Source organism: Pleurodeles waltl, chromosome 2_1 (assembly GCF_031143425.1).
Source record: "Pleurodeles waltl isolate 20211129_DDA chromosome 2_1, aPleWal1.hap1.20221129, whole genome shotgun sequence".
NCBI lineage: Eukaryota > Metazoa > Chordata > Amphibia > Caudata > Salamandridae > Pleurodeles > Pleurodeles waltl.
This window is the reverse complement of record NC_090438.1, coordinates 602,128,511-602,147,226: the sequence shown is the minus strand read 5'-3', so window position 1 is coordinate 602,147,226 and position 18,716 is coordinate 602,128,511. Positions and strand designations below refer to the sequence as shown.

At 44.3% G+C, this 18,716-nt stretch overlaps 1 protein-coding gene across 2 annotated transcripts in view; it reads right to left on the bottom strand.

Moving 5' to 3' along the window:
* Positions 1 to 18,716, bottom strand: part of SEPTIN7 (septin 7) — a 434,274-nt gene that overhangs the window by 122,381 nt on the left and 293,177 nt on the right. For both annotated transcript variants that reach the window (XM_069215511.1, XM_069215520.1), the window contains exons 6-7: positions 8,605 to 8,722; positions 2,783 to 2,875 (exon numbers count right to left, since the gene is read on the bottom strand). In XM_069215511.1, coding sequence (XP_069071612.1) covers positions 2,783 to 2,875; positions 8,605 to 8,722 — 211 coding nt within the window. The remainder of the gene's footprint in view (positions 1 to 2,782; positions 2,876 to 8,604; positions 8,723 to 18,716) is intronic.

The following is an 18,716-nucleotide window of genomic DNA, read 5'->3' as shown; positions in this document are numbered from 1 at the left end:
AGCTGCACAATTAGGAAAAGGAAAACAAACAAAAAAAAGACCTGGTTATGTGGACTCGTATCATTGCTTCACAATGAATCGGCCACAGGACCTACTGCAGTGGCAACAACACTGCATGTCGAGAACGCTCGTTCCAGGCAGTCACCTCTTCATAGTGTTCTTGAGCTCTGTCAGACACCTAGAGCGCTCTATTACCGAACAAAAAAACTGCTGAGACGGCAGGTGCTGTGGCTGGTCTCTTGTCCATCGGTGCTCGCCGTAAACTATGTCCGTTTTAGGAGAATGGCGACCCATAGCCAACAAAGTAACCGAGGAACTCATTCAAAATCTGGCTTATTTCAAAGATGCTGGTCTAAACCCCGCCTAACAGTGTCTTTACGATATATAATCACGTTTTTTTACTGATTAAAAAGTCCAGCACTGTCAAATAAACCCTGAGAATACGCTTTCAGGACTTGACACGTCCACTTGTTTGCGCAAACGGATGAGGAAAGTTACCAACCAAATCTGGATTTCAAGGAAAATTGAAGCTGCACTAGGTAGAACTTTGCCTCAGTCCAACCTATTCTGTAAATGCGGCAGCTATGGAAGGGTGGCACCATAACTGACCAGAAAATAATATATCCAGAGCCTGCATTCAGCACTATGAGCACTGCCTCGCAAACATCAGACAGGATATGTCCGGTGCCACAGCTCCCCCTCCACATTCTAGGATAATCAAAAGTGCCTGATACGCAGTGCTTAATTTGTAAATAGAAAAGTGCCGGTGCTCAGAGCTCTCCTCTGAAACACTCGGCTGCTGCAGTTAAATGTGTGAACAGTAATACTGAGGCAGCGTAATCCTGAAGCCATCTCGGGCCTCTTTAACCCATTTAAAGCCACTCCCAGCGCTTCAGCTCACTCTTGCAGCGTTCTGCTTTCTCCCATTGTGACGCTTTTTGTTTTTTCTCTTCCTCCGTCTTTCCCATGTGTGTCTTTTGCTCGCAGCAAATGCTTGAGGCAGAAGGCTAAGCCCCGGCCCTCAAAAATAAGTGCCGGTGCTCAGCACCGGAAACAACAAGCACAAATTAAGCACTGCTGATACAAGTGAAAAATAACTCACAGAGCAGCAAAGTCATAGGTATGTTACTCACTGGTTGGAATAAAGGCTCCGCTGCGGATGCAGTCTGTGTAAATACATAGTGGTGCCGGAGTATCTGGATATGAAGGCGCAGCGCCATCAACAGACCTTTCAGAAGGGTCCTGCGCATTATTAGCACAGGTAAGACAATCGGGCAGAGGGGTGTGGGGCGGTGATGGGGGGAGGGCTAGGTTAACCCTTAACTGTACACAAAAACCTTTTGCAACCTATGGTTACTTTACAGAATAACAACCAGAACATCAACTATCATAATACAAAAGGCACAAAATAAACAAGGTCCCATGAAGCACCGCAGATCTCACCTCGTGGGCCTACTCTGACCACACAGGCAAGTGATGAGCTACATGCTGTCCGTGTGCTCCGGAGATTTTTCTTAACTGTGGAAACAAGGATCTGTAAAATATGCTGGCAGGCTCAAAGATTGCTCGTACATCGGTCCGAGATCCAAATAAAACCTATTTATAGAAGAGCGCACTTGGCTTCGGATTCATTTTCCTTGGTTATGGGAAGAGCGCTGGAATGTGGCATCGCTCCAAGAGTGACAATAGATCTTTCTCGAGAAATCTTACACTTGACAGCTAAATGACACTAATATTCCATACGCTACTGCTCAACAACATAACAAGTAGAAGAGGTTGCCCTGGCCCCAATCTTTGCATAAACACGGTATATTCCATTCGGTGTAGCCCTTCATTTACTAGAGAACATGCAAGGGAGAAGTTTGCAGTATACAACGCAACTGCTCACCGTGGTTCATGTTCACCACGTAGCACCACCACCTAGATTCCAATCGGTATCTCTTGTAAGTGAATGTGTAACAGCAAGATCTGCGAATGCCTGACAGGAATGGCCCCCACATGAAATGCGGGTGCGTTTTCCTACACTCAGTGCTACCTGCGTTTGAATCGGTTATCCTGACTTTTCTTCACAGTAGCCTAAGCATGGGCGTAGAGGCCTAGTCTTGGCCCTGGCAATGCGCGGACTAGGTCTAGTCAATGACCTGGAAGAGTGCCCCAAAGCTTCCTTTCTGCTAAATAGTGGGTTGCCATTACTGCTCAGGGTTCATCACAAAGTGGGGGTGGCAGCATACTATGTTTTGCGATTTATAGTTCGACCACATTTTTTTTACCTGTGTCAATGAGTTTTGGCTTCTCACCCGTCTTTTGTGAAATTCCACTGTAAAGTGAGACTAAACACCGGGTGCTGACATCCTGTGTGTATGTTGGCATACATCTGTTCTACGCTGACATTACTTAAACAAGGCATTTAGGTCCTGGGATCTCCACTTCAACCAAACAATACGTCCTTGGCTTTGTGATCAGAAACTGGAAAACCATTCCACTGCTAACACTGGTGGGTCTTTAGGAGACTACCAATAGGTGGAAACCCATTTAAGCCCTAGCCCTTAAAACAGATTAGAATGTCCACGTACTGTGGACAACAAAAATAAATGTGCATAGATATTTACAGAGAACGACAGAAAGTGTCACTTTTTAATATAGAGAAAGCTTGACCAGAACATTATTTCCTAATTTGAAAATGGATTTAAATTCACCACAGTAAGGAAAAAATATCAGATTGTGGTGCATGGTGGGACGAATTAACATAACGGAATTACCTTACTTTAACAGGTTTATGTACCTTGATTTTTTTTACAATCCTGTTTTCTTCTTCATCGTCTGTTTCAGGAAATTCGTAAATTTTAATTTTATGTTCTTGTATTTCTTTCATTATCTAGAGAAAGAAACAATAATCAATTTACAGTCGTTCTTTTCATTAGACATTTTTCACCAACTTGAAATTTCATCAACATTCAGAGTTAGCATCATGTTGCTTCTTTGTTAGCTTTGAATTGTTTCGATAATGCTCAAAGTGTGCTGAATTCAAAGAAATGTAGTACTGTAAAATTAACCGGACAGCAATCATGCAGGTAAGAATCAATAATGACATTAACCACAGAACAGCAAAAAGCATTTTAAAATTAAGTTTCATGAGGGTCTTATAACACACACAGCATACAAGTCTATATTTATACGTAAATCTATATTAGGTTCATTTGCCATCATAAACCTAGCGTGTACGTAGCAATATAAAAACAATCACAATTCACATTATTCATCAATCTGAAAATACACTGCTAAACGTTACTCAAGTGGAAAATATAGGCCATGAGAGTCTGATGTTGAAAAACACACACTATTAAGTCAAGGGAGAGATCGTCGACCTATCGAACAGACAATGAACACCAAATAAGACCTATGACATGAAAAAGTGGATTGCACCCAATTGAAAGAATGTTAAAACTCTTCCCGTGGCATGACAAAGAGCTAAACTTACTTGTCTCCAAGCCTTTAGACAGGGCTTTACCACTGGCGACATAGACCAAAAGTGTGGTAAGAAGCATTAGTGTGAGCCTAGGGGAACCTGTAGAGTTACTCAAGGAGACTGTGCCAAATTCTAATTTTATCTTTTCCAAAAGTCCTCTACAAAATACTCTTCTGGGAAAGAATATCATGAGTATTCGAGGGCCTACCATTCAGCTTCAGCTACAAGGACAGCACCCCTACCGTGCTGGAGAGGAGTTTCTCTATAAAACAGTCTCTAGTAGAACGGACTGAGAAATTAAGTGAATTGAACATCATGGAATGTGCTTCAAGAATTATCTGACAGGAATTTCACATTGGCTGAACTGAAATCCATTCACTATTTTAAATCTGAAGGTATTCAAACTAATATCACTTGATGCTCATTAGGTTAATTTAAGCCCTATCAGACCATTGATTAGGAACCTGCAGAAGCAAGGACGGGGACACAGTATGGGCTTGTGAACAACAATTATTTGTTGAAGTTTTATCCATCTAGACAAGGCCCACGACTCCACTCCGCCCAGTTTCCTGCAGTACCACATGGAGGTGTTTTAAGACAGGAGGAACACCTTTAGTGCCAAGCGAATTGCCTGCTCCAGCAAGCGGGTGTGGAGAAGGGCTTCTGCCAGAAATCAATCTATCAAACAAACATTTACAGAGTGCGGTAAATCACCTATGAGTGTCTTGAGGCGCTGTATGCTGCTGCGTGGAAGAATGATCATTTGAACATCCAGGTCTTTCGTTCTCTTCTGAATTGCCGGAGTGACGGTGCGGTCCTGCGTTGCAGAGGGAGGTTGTTCCAAGCTTTGGCCGCCAGGAGTGAGAAGGAGCGTCCTCCGCTGTTGGCTTGATGGATCCGTGGGGTGTCTGTGAGGGAGAGGGAAGCTGATAGGAGGTTGGGGGAAGGTCAGGCATTTGCTGATGTATGCTGCCCCTTCGTTGTGCAGGGCCTTGTAGGCATAGGTCAGCATCTTGAACTGGCATCTCTTCTGTATCGGAAGCCTGTGTGGTTTTTTGAGATGGGGTGTGATGTGTATCCTTTTATGGAGGTCGAGTACGAGTCTTACAGTTGAGTTCTGTATTGTCTGGAGTCTCTTCCGGAGGAATGTTGTGATTCCTACGTAGAGCTTGTTTCTGTAGTCCAGTCTGCTTGTGATGAAGGCTGGTGTGACAGTCCTTATTGTGTCTGCTGGGAGCCACCTGAAGATCTTGGGGAAACATGCAAAATGTGTGGAAACAGGCGGATGAGACTGCATCGACTTGCTTCTTCATGGATAGCTTGCTATCCAGGATGATGCAGAGGTTGCAGGCATGATCTGTTGGGAGTGGGAGTGTGCTGAGCTCTGCAGGCCACCATGTGTTAGTCCATGCCGAAGTGTTGTTCCCACAGACGAGGACTTCCGTTTTTTTCAGTGCTGAGTTTGAGACAGTTGTCCTTCATTCTGTCCGCTACGTTCGTCATGCATCTGTGGAAGTTAGCTTTTGTGGTGGGGGAATTTTCAGACAGTTAGAGGATGAGCTGTGTGTCTTCGGCGTAGAAGATGATGTTCAGTCTGTGTGATCCAACGGTGATGGGGGGGGAGGTGTCAAGTAGGTGTTGAAGAGGGACGGGCTGAGGGACAATCCTTGGGGAACTCCACAGATGATCTTCTTGGGCTCTAAGGTGATCGGTGGGAGACTGATCCTTTGGGTTCTGCAGTTGAAGTACGAGGCGATCCAATTGAGGGTGTTTCCTTGAATCCCAATGTGGTGGAATCTGTTGATCAGGATGTGGTAGGAGATGGTGTCAAACGCAGTGGACAGGTCCAGGAGGATGAGGGCTGCTGTTTCCCCATGCTCCAGGAGGGCTCTGATGTCATCTGTGGTTGCAATCAGGGCTGTCTTAGTGCTGTGGTTAGCTCATATTCCAGATTGGGAGAGGTCCAGTAGGTTGTGGTCTTCTAGTTGTTGCGTGAGTTGCTGGTTGATCGCTTTCTCAAGGACTTTTGCTAGAAAGGAGAGCAGAAAGATGGCAGTCTACTCTCCTAGGTGGTCTCCCCAACCTAGCAACAATGCATTCATCACAACCTTTATCTCTGGGTGGCTAGGGAGACCGGGTTGCCACTAAACTGCAGTCTAGTAGCCACGACTACAGATCTTTTGCAGTCTCACAAACACAGAGATGGAATCTGACAAGCTTTCTTGGTGCCAAGCCCACTGAAACTTCAGACCCCCACGTGCCACCTGGTGTGGTCCACAAGCAGGATGCAGGAAGCCAAGATGCCTCAGAGCTGCTCTCACGGAAACCCAAGTTGTAGGTCGAATCATCATCACAGCCCAAATATCCTGGACTCCTTGCGGTGGAGGGAAGACGCACAGTGTCCAGAATGGCTGAATAAAGGTGAACCTCTGCAAAGGAGTCAGGTGTGACTTCGGCTCGTTGATGGAAATCCTCAAAGATGTCAATAGGTTGTTCATTATCAGGAAGTGCTTCACGACTGTCTGCAGCAAGCCCACCTACAGCAAACAGCTGTCAAGAAATGGGAAGGCTGGTATTCCCAACCTCTGATGATGTGCAATCACCACCACCATCAAGTTAGTGAACACCTGAGCGGCACTGGTATGGCTGAAGGGAAGCAATGAGAACTGAAAGTGCTTGTGGTCCATCTGAAACTGAAAGGTAACACCTATGGGACCAAAGGACAGGAATGTGGAACTAGGCATCCTGCAGGTTAATCCAATGCTGCAATCAAGTTTCCTGGGTCCAGGGCAGACAGAACTTGCTCTTGGCAAGCATTCTGAACCTGTCCTTCCTAAATCAGAGGTTCAAAGTGCGAAGGTCGAGGACAGTGCGAAGGCGGAGGCCTCTTCTTTTTCGACATCAAGTAGTAACAGGAATAACAAGTCTACACTTCTGATGCTGGTACCCTCTTTATGTAACAAACAATTAGGGAAGTACCCTCTAACCCTTTTGACCAGGGTAGTAAATGCAAATAGATTAATGGTCAATCCAAGGGGGAAGTAACCTAGACTTCCGCAGTGATCTAAACGTTTAAAGAAATATACAATGCAATACATTTGTATTGATGTTACATTGTTTGCACACTTAGAATTATTTTAGTCATTAGATCACTGTGGAAGTCTAGTGTACCCTCCTTATGGCTCACTTGTCAAGGAGAACCTGATCTTCCACTTTCAGAATGGACAATTGGTCCTCGAGGAGGAGTTGTGGTGTAGAAGGCATGTTTTGAGGGGTAGAAATGAAGGGTAGGGTGTATCTGTTCTGGAAAATCTGGAGTACCCTCTGGTCTGATGTGGTGCTCTGCCACCCAGAGAGGTGAAAAGGTGATACGACAGGGAGTTCATGCATCACAAAGAGTAAAATAAAGTGGGTTTGCAGCAGCTGCAGAGGGGGTGTAGAAGTTGTGGCTGTCTGTTGCCCCTGAAGGCCTGTACACTGGTGGCATGATCCCCAGCCTCTGCCTGCAAAGGCTTGACAGGCCTGTTGCTGTTGAGGCAAGGTCCGATGCTACTTCTGCTGAAAGGGCAGAGATAATACAGGCGCTTAAGCATCTTGCTCAAGGGCACTAGGATTAATGAATTCCCTGCCCGCAGTTCCAGAGTAGAGGGTAAAATTTACCACCTACTCTTGCCTTGAATATGGTTGATAGTAATATGCCATCCTCCCCCTCACTGGGGCATAGGGAGTTCTTAAAAACGTCTCTGCACAGTTGACAGCTGCGAGGCTCTGCCAAAGCCCTCAGAATGCTAAAAGTAAATTAACCTAATCTCATCAGTCTGGGTCTTGCCAGTGGATTGCTAGCAGCCTAACACCAAAGGAAATAAGTGGCACAAGTGATGGGAACGTGTGGCCACAGCAGTGGGCCCATGCACTTATTTATTCTCTCAAACGTGGCACAGATCGATTCCAACAAACAGAGGGATCATTGATAACTGCTTCCTCATTGTCAATGCAAATTCTCCTTTCAGAGGTCACATGATTCCTGAACATCTAAGCTGAGCCACCATGCAAGTTTGTTTTTCCAACTCGTCCAGCATGGCAGTTTATTTTTACCAACTCCATGTTTTCAGAGGAAGCCTCCAGCCCAGTTCATTCACTTTCTTACCTCAGTTTAGTGGATACACACTCTACTGAAACTAAGTGAGAGGCATTAATTATACGACTTTGAAGAGACAAGGCAAAGTATGTGACAGTCTTAAGAGAGAGCCAGAGGCACAGACTGTGTATGTAAGTCTGAAACCTGGTGACTTTGACAGTATGATTTTGACAGGTGGCTCACAAAGGACAGGCTGATTAGAAGTTTAGGTTCAGAAAAACTTGCCCTGCTCCCAGGATGGGCATCTCAGAGACTGCATAAACATGTACTTGTACAGGAAAAGACAGATCAAGTCTCCCGTAATTTGAGGGAGTGTCTCTGTTCGGCTAAAATTTACAACTTCATACCCATCTCCTTCGTGGTCTTTTGATCTAACAAATATGCTGGGGTAATGACGCTGCCCTAATGTTGGGGGCAATAGTTATGCCAGAATGCCACTCCCCCACAATCAAGCGCCTTCTCAGGTCCCTGTCATGTCCTTCACCACATCAGGACCTCGGACCCCACTTCCAAGCATTACTTTGTCACTCTTTACAGCTTATACACGTTCTGGCCACTCATTTCACCACAATAGGACCCAGTTACTACCCACAAATGCCTATGGCTCCCATTCATGTAAGTACAGTGGAGGAAACAGTCTATCTGGCCTATTGCCACCGTAAGTCTCTCAACTTAAGGTGTGGGTAGAAAAGCAAGATTCACTACTGTCCTAACACATTGCTTTATTGGGGTTTTGGTTGCATGTGGCAACAGGAGAATAGATTTCCCAAGTACTTTTCACATCTACAGAAAAAGAGAAAAATAGGTTCCCAATCTGGCCTACTGATTCACTGCCAGACACAATCAACATTTAGGGCCGAAAATACCAAAGGAAGTCCGGATAAGAACTTTTCAACATTCAGCTGCCAAAGCCAAGCACCTCACAATATAGGGAACTTCATCAGAATGCTATGCAAGCAATTTAAGAACTGTAGCAAACAGATATCTCCATCCAGCTTACCTGTCTTTTAAACTGTTGACACTCTTCTGGCGTGAGTGTGTCTGCTTTGGCAATAAGTGGAATGATATTAACTTTTTCGTGTAAACGCTTCATGAATTCTATATCCAGTGGTTTTAATCTGTAGAAAAATTAAAAACATAACTATGAAAAATGCTGCAATAACCCTGCATGCAGAATTTCTTATCAAAATAGTTTACTTCAACTTTAAGACACCAAATGTAATTCCCATTTTCTAGCAATCAATTTGTAATGTTATGCATCTGTAACAGTTGTTTTTACAATATCCAGAAGTTAATTAATTATAACGGATTACACTGAGAAATATCTTACTGCAGGAAATTACATGAACGTTTCTGGTTTTAACTGGGATGGTTTATGTATAGTAAAAATGCCACCAATTTTCTTTTTTAGGGCATTACATGATAAAAAAAAAATCCTCTGCTATTTTTAGTCTTATCTTACATACGTGAAAGGACTCAAAACCGTGGAAATATTAATTTCTTGGAAAAATACAGAGCCGTCCCTTAAGCCGCAATTTAGTGATTGCTGCCAATGGCTTCTGTTTCCCTGGAATTCCTGGAGCTATTGTGTGGTAACTTGTTATAAATGCACACACAACAATTGCCAGGCCTAAACAACTTGGACCTCATACAAGGAGACAAAGGCAAGGGTGATGTCTAGAGCTTTAGCAGCCTAGGCTATTCTGCCATGGGTCTGGAGAGTGCTTGTTTTTTCCATTAGCTAGCGGATAAAGTCCTTTCTCACTGTTGTGTTCCCATTCCCTCATAAATCCAGATCTACGGATACCCAAGTGGTTACGACTGGCAGCGCAAAAGTTCTGCGGATAAGAGGCTGATCGAGCTTAGAGATTGGGGCACACAACACCACTGACCATGACAGTCAAAACACTGGAGATCCAGCAACCAAAGGAATAAAGCGGGGTAAGATCTTGGAACGACGATGTGTTAAACAGGTCGATCAATGAACCAATTATGATGACATGCACAGCACATCTCAATGACTGAGCCAGTGGCTCAAGCTGCATCCCTCATCAGGGGTGTGAAGTTAAAAAAAAAAAAAAAAAAATCTCCTGGTCGAAGGAATGGGATGCTTCAGAAAGATACTTATGTGAAAAAAATCCACTTGTCCCCTTTGGCACCATGTGGTAAGGAGGCAAAAGATGGCAGCTTTCCCATTATATTACTGATAAGAGCATCTTTGGCTATGTCAGGTGTCAAGTCAAAATAACTTTATTCGGCTTATCAAAAAGCATGAAAGTATACAAAAAATAAATAGTCAGTTAAAAACCATACGAAATTACTGTTTTGTGATTTATTTAGTAGGACTCAACCAGCGTAACCCGACCAATACTTAAAATATATCTCTAATACCAAGAACTCTATTAAAGGCCATCCGGTTAATTCTCTGTATATATAACATTCATTAAACACTTTATCAGTAAAATACATTCATAACATAAAATTACAGGCGTACTACGTAAAATATAAAAATCCCTCTAAAGTGCTTGGACAAATATTATTCTGATTTTGGCGACTGTTTCGAATTTAACAATTATCAGAACCATGGTAGATTAAATTTCAGCTCAGCGGGAGGACATAACCGCATAAAGTGCATATATATATATAATTAGCTAGTCATTAAAAGTCTAATAGTGAGTCTAATAATAAACAATAACATACGATAAAATCGTAAGCAAGGCTACTCCAATTTTATACCCTACTAGTTGTCCCCCATTGTTTTCCTACCGCAGATAGCACGCTTCAAAGAACTACATACCCCAATACAGACATCTGTATTACCTAACGGCTGAAGAAAAGTTAGAGCCTCTTTACACATTCGAATAGCTGATTTTCCTAACAAGGGCTTAAGGTATGTCTGGAAAAATCTCCTATAAAAACCCCAGAAAAACATAAAATGAAGTAGGGATTATTTTGCGCCACTATTTCACGGACAAGGTAGCAACTAAGTACCCTACACATCATTTCCATCATTAAAACAAAGTAGTCGCCATACAGTACCTGACCTGAATCTAAAAAGTATTGATCTCTCCCATCTTGATAACTCTAATGTAAGATACAAGGGAGTATCACCAACCGCCAGGGTAGAATAAAAGCTGCAGATGCTTGGTTTACTAAGAACATCATGAATTCTCTGTTGGGTGGTATATTCCTCAAAACTCCACCGCACCACCGTCTTATCTGATTTGATAATCACATCAGGGTGGTTAAACAAGTCTAGGAGGCCAATGTTGGTCAGGGAATTAGCTATGCACGTTAGCCAAGCAATAGTGGGCCCTTTATCCCATTGCAAGCAATCTCTAATTATTTCCCTATTAAGGCTTGCCTTATTATTACACCACACGCTAACCCAGAGCAGGAGAGGAGCCCGCTTTATCACATCCGCAATGGATTCCATGTTCAAGTGTAAAATAAAACTAGCACTCGAAGGCCGGAGATTCAGTAAACGTCTTAGGATTCTCCTGTCTTCCACTTGAATTGCTGTGGAATTTTGATAACCGCATACTCCTGCGCCATAGGATTTTCATAAATGGTGTGATAGGAGACCTTCCGTCTTTCCTCACTAAATTAAGTTGAGAAACAACAGATCTACCCAGTTTTCGGCGAACTATAGAGCAGAAATTGTTTGTAGAAATACCCAGTCCCAGATAACAAAAATTCCTGACAGTGCTGAACGATTTTTCTCTCACTCAAGGCCACTGCTAATCTTTTTCAGTGTCCAATGGTCATACTATTCAAATTATTAAAATTGGTGGTCATGTCTAGGTTATGCACAAAGGTCACAAAAACATCAACAAAAATTTGTAAGGTGCGCGGCGTTCTAGCCAACAAAACCGCATAGTCTGCGTACAACAGAGCCGGCACACAGAGATTACCATTTATCGGTACATCCCGCGCAGAGTTAGAGAGGCAGGCATTTAAATCATTTATATAGAGAACAAAAAGGAGAGGTGTTAAGACACACCCCTGTCAAACACCACTTTCTAAAGAAAAGGTGTCTGATAATTCACCCTGCCGGTCATAACGCACCCTAGCACCTACATTTTCATGTAAACACCCCTCTTGCTCTGTAGCCAGCATGAGCCAAAAGGATTGGCACTGGTTCTGGTCAATATATTTCTGGTTACTGGTTAGACCCTTATATTAATACACAAATGTGATTCATAGCAAAAGACTAAACGGTGAGATTGAAAACAAAATGGTTTCTTTCCTGTAGAAGTAGCTTTGCAGCTTGAAGAGTGTTCTGGATTTACATGCTGTGCATTATTCCTCCATTTAGTGGCTGGGTCAGGAAAGTTGTGTTCTAGTCTATTTATTTTTCCTTGGTGTGCCGTTGACAACAATTTGGTGCTTAGTCCATCCTTGGTGTGATGTCTGATGGCACCCGGAAGTTCCTGTGCATGGCTTCCATCTTCAGATTCTTTTTTTCTTCTTCCTCCTTTGTTCCTCTTTTCATGTTTTCTTTTTCTTTCTTTTTCTCCCACTCGTTTGCTTCTTATCTCATTTTTTGGGGAGGTGGGTAAGAAATGTGAATCCAGAAAACGCTTCAAGCTGCAAAACTACTTCGACAGGTAAGAAACCATTTCGTTTTGCAGCATGAATCCTTTTCTGGATTCACATGCTTTGCATTAGATTATACAGCAGTATCCCCTCCTCTGGGCTGGCTGTGGTGAAATGCGGATGAGTTGGCAAATAGGTATTGTGGTAACTTCTGTCCTACTTGTGCCTCTGTTCATCTGAATGACCACACAGTAGTGTTTTGCAAAGGTGTGTGGCGATGGCCAGGTCGCTGCGGTGTAGATCTCCTCAATAGGTACATTTGCAAGATACGCCAGTGTGGTGCCGTTCTTTCTGGTTGAGTGCACTCTGGGTTTTGTAGCTAGTTGTTTTCTCGCTTTTCCATAGCAGATTTGGATAGTGGCAACAATCCATCTGAGGATAGTTCCTTTGAAAAATGGGGAGTCCTTGTTTGCTTTGGCAAATGACTCAAAAAGCTGGTTCACCTTGCGAAACACTTTAGTGTCCTCTAAGTAGTACATTAGGGCCCGTCAAACATTCAGAGAGTGGAGGGCTATCTCTGCTTGTGTCTTTGACTCCAGGAAGACAGCGAGTAGCAGTATGCTTTGATTAACATGGAACTGCGTTACTACCTTTGGTAAGAACTGAGGTTTAGTTCTGAGGACCACCTCAACCTCGTGTATCTGCAAGTAGGGTTCCTCTAACATTAGTTCTTGCAGTTCACTGACTATGTGTAGCGAAATGATTGCTATTAGGAAGGCTGTCTTTAGGGAGAGTGACTTTGGATCTGATTTGTGCATGGGTTCGAAGGGCTCTGCCATCAATTGCCTTAACACTGTGTTTAGGATCCATAACGGTGTTGGTGCTGATCTTGGTGGTGCAATTCTCTTTGATCCTTTTAGGAATCTCTTTACTACTGTGGGTTTAAAGAGATTGGCTTCTGATGTGCCCCTAGTGTAGTAGCTCTATTGCTGCCAAATGTACCTTATTGAAGCATAGGTGAGGCCACTTTCTAGCAGGTGGATGAGAAATATTAGTACTGGGTGCATCTCTTCCATTGAAGTGTGTTGCATTTTCTTGTGCTTGGCTTCTTTGTTTCCCTCAGGATTTCAATCGTCCTTGGAGGGAGTTGTAGGTGGCCGAACTCTTTAGTATTCAGGAGACAAGCCACTAGTTTGAGTGCGGCTGGTCCCGGGTGATAGACTTCACCATGTTGTATTGTCAGTAGATCCTTCATTGGTTTCAGTACTATCATCTGTCCCCTGGACAGTTCCAGTAGGCCGGGGTACCAGGTCTGCCTTGCCCATTGTGGGGTTATGAGGATGATTTTGCCCTTGAGTCTCTGGCTTTCTCCAGCACCATATGGATTTGGGGAGTTGGAGGAAAGGCGTATGCAAATTTCCCTGACCAATTTATTGACAGGGAATTCTCCTTTGACCAGGGGTGTAGAAACCTGGAAGCAAAATGTTGGCATTTTGCATTTGTTGCTGTGGCAAACAAAACTATGCTTGGAGTGTCCCAGGTGTTGAAAATCCTTTGGATGACCTCTTGCTTTAGTTACCACTCGTGTGAGCTGCTTTCTTTTCTGCTTAGATTATATGCCTCTGTGTTGAGTTCTCCCAGTAGGTGAATCATATGAAGTCATTTGGTGCCGTATTGCCCAGTGCCATATGTCTAGGATTAGCTTTGACAGGGTGAAGGATCTTGTTCCCCTTGTTTGTTCAGGTAGAACATGGTGGTTCTATTGCCTCTCTGTATCAGAACTGTTCTGCCTGTCAAGTGTGCCTGGAAGGCTTTTAAGGCTAGGAAGACTATCTTCAGCTCTAGGTAGCTGGTGTGTTTTACTGCATCTGAGTCGTTCCATAGGCCCTGTACCTTCAGAGGGCAGGTGTGAGCTCCCCAGCCCTTCTGTGATACGTCCGTTGTTAAGGTCACAGTTGGAGCTGGTGTCTTGAAGGCTCTTCCTATGCCCATGATTGTGGCGTTCCACCATTGCATCTCCCTTTGTTGTGCCAACCACTAGATTCTCCCAACTCTGTGGCTTGTGACCATTTGCTGCAGATCCATTCCTGGATGGGCCACATGTGTAATCTTGCACAAGGGATCCGTTGTATGCAAGATGCCATCATGCCCATGAGTTTCATGACACTCTGGTACTCCAGAGTTTGTTTCTTGATGGCTTCTCTTCTGGACTGGGTATGCTCTTGCCCTCCTGGAGTCCAGTTTGGCTCCTAGGAACACCTTTACTTGTTGTGCTTGAGGTGATTACTTTCCCTGGTTTATCGTGAACCCCAGAATCAGTAATGTGTGTATGACAATTTGTACGTTTCTCTTGCACTTGCTCCTTGATTGTGTTTTTATCAGCCAGTTGGTCAAGAATGGATAGATGTGGATCCCCTGCCTTCTTAAGTGTGCTACTATTGTAGAGAGAACCTCAGTGAATACTCTTGGCGCAGATTTTATGCCTAAGTGCAGCGCTGTGAATTGGTAGTGTTCCTTGTCTACCATGAACTGCAGATATTTCTTGTGTCCTTGGGTCAAAGGGATATGTAGGTACGCATCCTTTAGGTCTGGGGTGGCCATGTAATCGCTCCTGCAGCAGTGAGATTACTTTTTGTAAGCTTGTTATCTTGAAGTATTGTGTTTGTGTGAATTTCTTTATGAACCAGAGGTCTAGGATTAGCCTTGAGGTTAGAACTTGTTTTGGCATTAGGAAATATGTGAGTAGTTCCCTGTACTCCTTTCTTGTGCTGGCACAAGCTCTACAGCTCTTTTTAAGGGTAGTTCTTTCACCTCTGTCCCGAGTTGTTTTAGTTCTTTTCCTTTGAAGAGCCTTGCCCTTGGGGGGGCTTTGCTGGGGTTGCTTGTTCAGTTCTATGCAGTATCGGTGGTGGATGATATTTAGGATTCATTTGTCTGTAGTGATGTTTCTCCATTCTTGGAGGAAACCCTTGATTCTGCCCCCCCCCACTGGTGTTATGTGTTGGGCATCCCTGTCCTGACAGTCATTTGTTTGCAGATCCCCCACTCCTGAAAGTTTGTCATCTTCCTCTTGCCCTTCCTCGAAAGGGTTGTGTTGCTGGATGCTGCCATTGTTGGTAAGGCTGCAGTTGTATGGTTTGGAAGAAGATCCTTGTTGCTGACTTTTTTGCTGCCCTGTATTGAAGGGAATTATGCCTGTGGGTCTTTTCATGGGGGTGCCCATTTTATGTGTGCTCCTGAATTGTAGAGCACCCATTGCTTTTGCTGTTTCATTATCTTTTTTTTATTTGCTGGAAGGTGTCATCCTCGGCCTGTCAAATAGGGAGTTCCCTGTCAAGGGCATATTTATTACTGATGCCTGCACCTCAGGCTTGAATCCTGAGATCCTGAGCCAGACGTGTCTCCTTAGGGCAGTGCCTGTGCACATCCGTCTGCTGGACGTATCCACCGCATCTAGCGCTGACTTTAGGCATGTATTGGCAATGCCCTTCCCTTCTTGAATAATTGCCTTGGCTCTCTTTTTGTAATCCTCAGGGAGGTGTTGCATGAGGTCTTCTATTTCCTGCCATTGCTGGTGTCCGTAGCGCTTCATGAGGGCACTGGATTTGGCTATCCTCTATCGTGTGGCTGCCTCCCTTTCCAATTTTCTTTACACCAGATCCAGCCTATTACTCTCTTTCTCAGGTAGTTGACCCATGGAGGTGGGCACGTTGTTTCTCTTCCTCACAGTGGTCACAATAATTGAGTCTGCAGTGATGATACCCTTGATGTACTTAGGGTCCTGTGTGGAGTGCTTGTATTTCTTCGCCACTCTGGGCATGAGCGCTCTCGTGTTAGCTGGTTTCCTAAAGGCCTCCTTGCCCTCATCCAGAATGCTGGGCAGCCTGGGCAAGTAAAGGTTTGCCTTTGGTGTGGCAGTAGTGTTTTTAGGAGGAAGCATGATCCCTCTTCTTCCAGCTGTACCATATAGATATCTGCAGCCCTTTTCACCAGGGTGTTGTAAATGGCCAAGTCATCCTGTGGAGATGGCCTTAATGGGTAGTTATCTATACCCTCCTCAGGTGACTCAACGTCCAGGTCCTGCCATGTGTCCTCAAAATGTCTGGAATCGACAAAGCCTTGAGCGCACTCGTCTGCCTCGAAGAACTCTTCCTGTTCCTCCTATTGTGGTTATGAGCTTGCTGGTGCCTCCAGTGCTGATCCGGCCTCATCCACGGCTGGAGTTGTCAGGGATTTTGCCTGGATGAGGATTTTTTTCAAGAAATCATCAAAATCCTTTTTAATTTGGATGAGAGCAGCCATTTCTGCCTCGGGTGTCCTCTTCTTTCTTTCGAGGTCTTGGGCCCATAGGTCTGCCTTGTCCGATGTCAAAGTTTTCCTTTTGGTCACTGTGGCTTCCGGCATATTCAAAGCTCTGGCCTTGTCCCTCACTCTCTCACGTTCAAGGTCTTTCATTGTTTCTTTCAATTACGCTTTCGGGACTTTGGTACACTTATCAGGATCTGCTCGGCTCTTTTTACTTTTGCTGAGCTTTGGTCACTACTGTTTTTGGCGCTGAGGCTGCTTTTGTTGTCTTGTCAGACTGCTTTGAGTCATAGCCTTTCAGCGGTCTTACTTCTTTTCAATGTCCTTTGACACCTTCTTTCGCGGTTGGATCTTTCCTGTTTGTGGCTCGAATATCTTGATGGCTGAGTCTCCCCTCTCACTGTTTAAGCCTCTTCCACATTCTCCTCGTTTTCGCTCGAGAGGCCTGTGTCCCAGAGAGACTCCAGTTTCTGGGACATAGTGTAGTGTTACAGTCTTTGCCTGCATTGTACCTTCAGAGTCTCCGGCACAAACTCTGTTTAGGACTTCCAGTCTTAGTCCCTGTGGTCTTGGGGCAGGCAAAGGTTGAAGACCTCGTGGGGGTCCCTTTTTGCAAACATGTGGTAGCACTTTAACAAAACTTAAAGGGGGTATTTTCCATGGCCCTTACTTGCCCGCTTTGTCTTCATTCTCAGTCAGTGGTGGGGAATCCCCCAATGGGCATGAGGTTGGTTCCCGGTGGCGTCACCCAGGGGGTGGCAAGGTCTGTCCTCTTGCCACCTCCTCCTTCAAAATAGTCTCCAGAGCTTCTTTTTTTTGTTAAAATAAAAAATAAAAAAAAAACAAGTTTACAAAAAATGTATTTCTCAAAAAAAAATCGGAGCTCCTCTGTCGTGCTTGCGGACCAACAGCAGAATAAAAGAATTTGAAGATTCAGGCCACGCACAGGAACTTCTTGTCCAGAGCGCTTTCGAACGTCACACAGAGCACGGACTAAGCACCAAATGGTGGTCGATGATGCCCCAAGGGGCAAAAAAAAAAAAAAAAAAAAAGACTAGAACACAACTTCCCGGACCCAATCACTAGATGGAGGAAGGATTCACGCTGCAAAACTATGAAGCTTATTTGCATAAATGACGTTAGCAAAGGTAAAGCAATGGCTCATAATTAATACTGACCAAGAAACATGGACATATTGGAATAATTACTTTGTTACATTAATGGAATATGCAAGCATATGCCATGGTAATGCTAGGTTGGACTTTGTTTCCACAGGCTAAAAGGGCTCATTGACTTACCTGCATAAACAGTACATTGCATCTGTTTGTTTTAATTACATAACATTGCGTGGGGCCACTGATGTGACAACCACTAGATTCTCCTAGCTCCCTGTGGCTTGAGATCATTTGCTTCAGATCCATTCCTGGATGGGCCACAAGTGTAATCTTGCACAAGGGATCAGTTGTATGCAAGATGCCATCATGCTCATGAGTTTCACGACAGACCTCACTGTCAGAGACTGACCCCTCTGGTACTCCAGAGCTTGTTTCTGGATGGCTTCTAACTTCTTCTGGACTGGGTATGCTCTTGCCCTCCTGGAGTCCAGTATGGCTCCTAGGAACACCTTTACTTGTTCTGGTTAAGGTGATTACGTTCACACGTTCTGGGGTTTATGATAAACCAGGGAATGACCGTTTGTACTTTTCCCCATCTCATTGTGGTACTTCATTTCGGAGAGTCCTTCTTTCCTGTTTGTTGCTTTATATGCTTGACTGATTTTCAAAATTACAGTGCTACTTTTGACTACACTGACTTCATGCAGTACTTCATACAGCAAGACATACAGTATGAAATACTATATATACACAAAACAAAACAAAAAAAACAAGCGCTGGCAAAACCAATAGGTCTTGGCTTTGGGACCCACTGACTTTGCCAATAGCTTTTGGTGATGGTGTGCAGAATGAACAAGATGCTGTGCAGCATGGGAAAAAGCTTTTAAGAGAAAATGTTTGATGCAACCACCACGCCATTTTCTAGGCATGTGAATGCCTTATTAACCCATTTCGTGCCGAGGACGGACTGGAGCTGTCCTCACGGCGATAGGCATGTGCAGGTGATGGTTCCAGACTGTCCTAGCACTCACCCATGGGGGAAGCACTAGGGGTCCCCTCCTGGGTCCCCCTACCACATATCCCCACCAGGGATGGCATATGAAGCGTTTCCACTGCCACCCCCGATTTCTCCCCCGGTGATCTGATCACAACA